The 7,058-nt window shown below is 42.1% G+C and overlaps 1 protein-coding gene and 1 long non-coding RNA gene across 9 annotated transcripts in view; one reads left to right on the top strand and one right to left on the bottom strand.

Moving 5' to 3' along the window:
* Positions 1 to 730: 730 nt before the first annotated feature.
* Positions 731 to 6,798, top strand: LOC146498328 (uncharacterized). The gene is made up of 3 exons (XR_014870529.1): positions 731 to 1,463; positions 1,819 to 1,943; positions 2,350 to 6,798. It is a non-coding gene; the product is annotated as an uncharacterized LOC146498328 (long non-coding RNA).
* carmil3 (capping protein regulator and myosin 1 linker 3) overlaps positions 4,931 to 7,058 on the bottom strand; it is a 97,187-nt gene continuing 95,059 nt past the window's right edge. For 4 of the 8 annotated variants that reach the window (XM_085139876.1, XM_085139879.1, XM_085139877.1 and 1 more), the window contains one exon: positions 4,931 to 7,009. In XM_085139876.1, the coding sequence (XP_084996002.1) occupies positions 6,717 to 7,009 (293 nt within the window). In that variant the 3' untranslated portion in view covers positions 4,931 to 6,716. The remainder of the gene's footprint in view (positions 7,010 to 7,058) is intronic. The other 4 variants (XM_085139880.1, XM_085139881.1, XM_085139882.1 and 1 more) reach the window with 2 other exon arrangements.

Here is a 7,058-nt window from a genome sequence, read left to right as displayed (position 1 = left end):
GTGTCATCTGAGATGTCAGCTGTTGTTTTGTCCGCTGGACTGCACTGCACCTGGCAAACATTGAAAAATATTTCATTCTCGAGTCCCATCTTTCTCTTCTCCAGTTCAAGCAGCAGCCTGCTCTACTCACTTTCAGATTTCAGCATCCACTGCTGCAAGAAAAAGTGCAAAATTCAACTCTTAGTTGAGCTAGTATGCATCATCATTGGTGTTCCTGTCACCTGAATTTCAGGTTTTTCCATATCCCAACACCCAAGTGACCCAACTCAGGATAATCAGACTTCAGCTTTCATCTGAGCAGCACCCCCGTGAGTCAGGCATTTTGACCCAGAGCAATCTCATTGAGCTGTTCACTCATATTGGTTTTCCTCTATATCCCACTTTAGTTCACAGCCTCAAAGATATAGTATCACTGGCACTTTCTTTGATTAGCATCCTCCACACAAGCTCTGCCCACGCCTCTGTGAGCTTTAACATGATCACCTGCTTAGTGGAATCAAAACAAATGATCGTAACAGGCCAGCAAATTGTTGATGTCACATGGTCAGGAAATCTCAATTATCTCGAAAGGTCTATTTTTAACTGCCAGTGTGCATATGTGGATGTGCTGGATGGCTTTGGTTGTCAGCTTGATCGGGTTTTATTCCAACAAGAAAACCTTACGACTTGTTGTCAAAGGAGCTTGCAAAGAAAAGCGTCTGGACTTCTTTAAGTTACTTGAAGACAACACAGAAGAGCGACCTCCACAGGACAAGATTCAGCTGTCCATCTGCATCTTAAGGATAAAGGACACTCTTTCGAGGATGCCAATGTTCACATTTTGGACAGAGAGGACAGATGGTTTGAAAGAGGAGTGAAAGAAGCCATCTATGTCCACTGTGAGCGACCATCTTTGAACAGAGGCGGTGGTTTACGACACCAACTCTCTGCCATCTATAATCCAGTTTCGAGATCCCTTCCCAGACGCCTTAATGCCCACTCACACCCTGGGCCATCTCACCTCAGGAATTCGCATGATAAGGTGGGGCCAGGTTTCACAATGAACCCACCCGAAACTCTGGCTGATTGGGACCCACACCCAGTTCCACACCTTGGCTCAGGCGATTAGAGGATCATCAGGGGGTCCTTTTGTCCCTCTGTGGGGGGACACTCCCACTAGGGTTATATCTGGGACTCTCCACCATTTGACCTTAGAACTGAAGAAGCCTCTCGGATGAGAGGTGAAACGTCTTCAAGTAACTTAAAGAAGTCCAGACGCTTTTCTTTGCAAGCTCCTTTGACTACGATGACCTGGATGACTGAGAACCTTCACAGACATACTTACGACTTGTTCATGTCAACGCTGGTATTACATTACAACTTCAGGAAGCTGTTGAATTAATGTTTCGGGGATAATCTCCAAAGGTGCAGATGACAGAAAGGAGTTACTGTCTTCCCTCAGATGGAGACGTTTGTTGGGGCTGGTAGGAGATCGTGGATATCTTAAACTCAGAGGAAGTTCTGGCTGGCAGGTGTTACACCAGATCTTGTGCTTCACCATCTTTATCCATATTCCTAGTTGCGGCATTGGCTACACACTGTCCTCCTCCTTTGTTCTTCCTGTATTAGGGTACTCCCCTTGATCCCAAGCCTTGTCATCTTTTGTTTTTAGGGACTGCCAGATCATCCTGTTGCACCTAGAGGCCAGAGATCCCTTGCTGTCGCCAATGCTTATTCTGCCATATTTCTAAGCCTGCTGAGGAAACTTTTGGGTCTTTTAACCTTTGGCTGAACTCCTCTAGTTAGCATTTTTATTAAAATGCTACTTCTTCCACACAGTGTTGTGCTGCTGAGGCAGGGGACTCAGTGATGGTTGGTGAGGCTGCATATGCATGCAATGACCACAAACCCCATGGCATGATGGCATGTTAATCTTCCAAGAAAGGCTCAATTTTGCAGACTAGGTGAGTTCTAAATGAGTTCAAGTTATCCTCACCGAGCATCGCACTAACAGTCTCGGTTGTTTTTTTTTCCCAAATGTCCACAACTAACTCAGGGAACTAAATATGGATTATATTATATAAAGAAAAGGATGCTTGATTTGTTTACATTTTCTGTCATTAGCAATACGAATTTAAAGCACCGCCTGGCTGCAAGGAGATAAACAAGGGCTTAGAGTTTGTGAGGAGAAAATCAGCATAATGCTCTATATTTACGTAGAGAGTATCCCACTCCAAAGGCAACATATGGGCCTTGACACTAAGCTGAAATACTTATTTTTTTGCCACGTGTTATATTACTTATACACATAAGCCCACCAAGCCCAAAGTCTCTTCTTACACACCTGTTTTTGTTTTGCTCTGTCGGTAGTACATTGGCTCATATGCATACACTCATTGCGGGGCTTCTACTGTTGATGCTGTGAATCAAATGGCCCGCTGCTGACCCATCTGCTGGTGCCGGACACTTGAGACACGCACTTCTCCACAGTCACCGAAGACACAGAAACGGTAAAGGTTAAAAACACGCAGATAAAAGAGCACAACCCTCACACCAGCTGATATTCAAATGATGATGATGATGAATGAGCTGGAGTGCCCTAAGAAAATCACACAGTTTTGTTAATGTAACACTGGGTTTGTGAACACAATATACTGTGATAAAAGATTCAGCGAAGCATATGGTGCGTGGGACTGTGTGTGGAAGGGAAGCCGGCGAGAGAATTAGCTGAGCTTATCTGGTGACCCCGTGAATGTGAACACCCCTGGCTGTGATCTGTCCTGGCAGTGTGGGGGATCAGGTGACTGCATGGAGGGAATTAAAAGCTTCTCACTGTCACAAGATAAACAGGCGTCTCGTCATTGTCTGGAATAAACGCTGACGAACCGTCTAAGCCTCGGCTCACACAGAGAGAGAGAGTCTGATGTCTAATCTGCGATTTACATGCCAGAGATGGGAGCATTTAATAGAGCATGTTAATAGTGTCAATTAAATGCTGATCTTGCTCTGTGGCAAGTCTCCTCCAGAGCTCCAAACGATCTCATCAGCAACCATCAGCAACATAACAACTATATGATCATGCATATTCTGCATTCATTACAGTAACTGGATGCTGCTAGGATCCATGATTATGGTAATGACAGTGCATCACGAGTTGGCAGCGACTTGTCACTGGCACTCAGAAGCTGCAGACGTGCTCAGTCTCTGCTGCCATCTGGTGCTGAGAAGCAGTAATGCTAAAAGGGCATCTGGAGTCAGCCTTGTACTGTGAGCATAGATGATAAATATCATAAAGCATCCTTCATGCCACTCCTGATTCTGAACCTGTTGTTAGACAAAGCACTGAAAATGCATAGAGATATAAAATTTTGCGTCATAATTTTCACATTTTTTACAAAAGCAGAGTTTGGCACCACTAATGTGGCTCTCTACAAAACTGGAGCACTCACAAGTGACAACGATAGTTAAAACCAGAGTGTGAAAGTGTCTCCGTTTAAAGCACTCTGTTTTAATAGTAAAGATATCAGATTTCCAATGCTCAGATAGTTTGGTAGATATGCACTTTTTCTTTATTGCAGAGAGTTAGAAGAGGACTGATGCCACTTTTGTATCCATCAAAAAAAAAAAAAAGTTGACAACAGATGAATGGTGTCATGTTCTTAAGAAATAGAAAAACATTCAGCAAAGACCTCAAGCAGGACCTGATCTGCTGTTCGCTGAAGTCTCATCAGAAATGCTCGTGGTGGAAGGGTGGCTGTGAAGGAGCTGTTCTTAAAATTTAAAATTACACAAGAACTGGACAGAAAATCGGTGACAACAGGTCTTGCAGAGTGATGAATACAAAATTCGAAATCTGTATAAAGACACAGTGGAGGTTCTGTTAGGTTCAGTGCTGCATTTCATTTGTGTTGGGAATTTAATGAAATTGTAAACAACAAAAGAACCATTAGATTTTGATTCACCATGAAATAACATCTGACTGGCAACATCTGTTTTTCAGTACGACAATGATCCTAAACGTATTACCAATGCAGTAAAAATATACCTGATTGAAACACACACAGTTTAACATAATCAGTCATGGATTGGCCTCCCCAGAGCCCGCACCTCAACATTAGTGAAGCAATGAGGGATCATCTTGACTACATCTGCTGTTTTCTAAGCCTCAGGAAAGATAACCGGGAGAAAAAGAGTTATGGCAAATTATACAAGAACTGTGGATAATTTGTGTCAACAGTTCTTATGGAGAGATGAATCTGAAGAATGTCAGAAGAGAGCTCCAACAGTGAGCTGCCATTTGTAAAACACGGTGGAGGCTCAGTCATGGTTTAGGGCTGCATTTCAGCCAGTGGTGTTGCAGATCTTGTCAAAATTGATGGAATTATAAATGTAGAAATGTATCATCAGATTATGGTCCACCACACAATACCATCTGCCAATCCAGTAAAAGCATACCTGGATAGAAAAACACTATCTATCATGGATTGGCCTCCTCAGAGCCCGGACATCAACATTACTGAAGCAGTGTGGTGTCGTACTAACAGAGAACAGAAGAAAAGGTAGGAGCATCTAAAGATGAGCTTTGAATGTCCCTAAAGAAGCCTGGAGAACTATTCCTGAAGACTACTTAAAGAAATTACAAGAAATCTGCCTGAGAGAGTTCAGGCTGTGTTAAAGAATAAAGTCGGTAACAAATAGTAACTTTCAAGCTCATTAGAAATGACAGCCTCTGTTTTTTCCTGATGCATTTCTGTGGATGTTTGCTTTGATAAATCACCCATTTCCCATTTTCCCAGCAAAATATAAAGTAATGACGGGTGGCTCAAGACAAGCACAGTCCTGTGTTACGTCAGCAACAACGACAGCTAAACTGTTCCTGTTTTAGGATGCCACTCTGACACATATTTACATTTAGTGTGATGTATTGTGAAAGCAACTTTCAGCAGTCCACTTCCTTCTGGAAAGTCACTTTTATTTATTCGGATTCATAGAAGCATTTTTAGAAAAAATACTCATTTTCAGGCCCGCAAAATCTGATTAAAATGATCTACTGTCTAGTTTAAATACTCTTGGAGAGACAGGAGTGCATGATAACACGTTTCTCAGTCATCACCGGCAGCATACATCAAAAGCATACTTACAAACACGGTTATCAAATGATATGTTATCACAAATAAAATCATGATTGTTAACTGGCAGAGTTACCACAATGGTTAGTGCAGTTATATATTCAGTATATACATCCAATTAGAATAAATACACTACAAAACTCACTTTCAGAAGTCACAGATTGTCAGTTAAATACAGTTAGGGCATGAAAAGACGCGCTTTCAATATTAAATGATTTTTGCACAAATGCATAAAACAGCTGTTTGTGAGCATACTGGAGACACACTGATCCACTGTGTTTGTATGAAAAGTAGAGCTTTGTTTATGCCTGAGAGTAAAATAGCGAGTGCAAGCAGTCAAAACCAGCATACAGTACATGCATTTTCAGCAACAAATGTTTGCAGGGATTAAAAATAAAAATATATTTTTAAAAAAAAGACATCCTGTTGAATCTTTGTCAGCCGAGTCCACAGTTTTAAAAGCTTGTCTCTCTCCAGTCCTCCGCGTCCAAGTCCTTTCTTCCTAGCAAACGTCTCCTGGTCCACAGGTAATGTCATAATGCATCTCTGTTACCAAGCTGGGGGCTTTCATAACCTACAGAAGCAAATGTACTGTGAGTGGTGGGAATAAACAAATGCTAGACAGCTACATTACACTTAATTCCACAGTTAGACTGGAACACTACTCCGAATGAATGCTAATGTTGCTGCTTAGCTCAATCCGGAAATATGTAGGACGATAAAATGTCAGTGTTGTGTTCACAGCAATGACTCTTCAACAGTCAGCGGTTCACAGCTTGTTTCTGCTGCCCCCAAGTGGCCAAAAAAAATAAAATAAAACTGAAAGCTGCACTTCTATGGAAACAGATGGCCGTCTTCTGCATTAGTTTTAGAAGGTGATATTTCAAACGTAAGTTTTTAAGCTTGCATGAGTGGGTGGAGACAAAAAAAAAAGCTTAGAGCTTAAAAAACCTGGAGCTAGGCTCAGATATTATCTGCCGCATGCAAAAAGAACCTCTCGGTGTGGACAAGACAAACTTCCAATACACCTAAACTCATCCCGACAGGTCACAGAGGATCCCGCACGCTCTTTATGACTGGCTTTTATGCTCGTGACATGTGGAGCCTTTTATCATTCTCACAGTGATGATAATTGAGTCCCCTGCAGCAGCTTGCTGATATATAGTTCTGTATTACTGGGATAATTGGCAGTAGTTTTTGGAATGTCATTAGAGCTGAATTCCACTGCCCCGGGGTTTTCACATTCGGCGTCAATCTGCTCAAAGCAGGAAGAGATGATGAATCAGCTAAAGCGTACTGCCAATTAGCACAATAATGGAACATGATATCAAGGAAAGAATCTGCTCCAATTAAAGGAGGGGAGATAAAAGGTCCTCGTTTGAAAAAGGGAGAAGGTCTCATCTAACAGCACACTAATCCCAAGCAGTGTCAGATCCGGCTGCCAGCTGAAATGAGACATATCTGGAAAACAGCCAAATTCCATCTTTAAATTATGTTTTATGATCTCTTCTCTTTGGCAATCCAATTGAGGAAAAGGAGGCTTGCATTCAATATGTAGGGTATGACTCATCTCTGTTAAGCGTGTACAAGTTCAGCCTTACGCAAATGCTAAAAACAAATTACTGAAGATTTTGGAATATGAATGAAAGATTTTATTGTTTTAAAAACAAGATGGGGTGCAAAAGAAAAATTAATACATTGTGCAAAAATCTCAACACGCATGCACTTCATGCTGCTTGTCATACCGCACATATCTGCAGGAAAGAGAGACGGATACATACACCCGGTCCCAGCAGGGTAGTCCAGAGACCTGTTTCTGCACTGAGGGAAATAGGGTTTTTTCACAAGGAATCTGCGATCTGAAGACCTCTCCAGATCGTAGGGCACATCCCGTTCCATGCCTGGGAATAAATGGCATGAGACAGACACACACACACACACATAGTGGGG

The sequence above is a fragment of the Neolamprologus multifasciatus genome, chromosome 18, assembly GCF_963576455.1.
Source record: "Neolamprologus multifasciatus chromosome 18, fNeoMul1.2, whole genome shotgun sequence".
NCBI classification, from domain to species: Eukaryota; Metazoa; Chordata; class Actinopteri; order Cichliformes; family Cichlidae; genus Neolamprologus; species Neolamprologus multifasciatus.
This window is presented reverse-complemented; position numbering and strand designations above follow the sequence as displayed.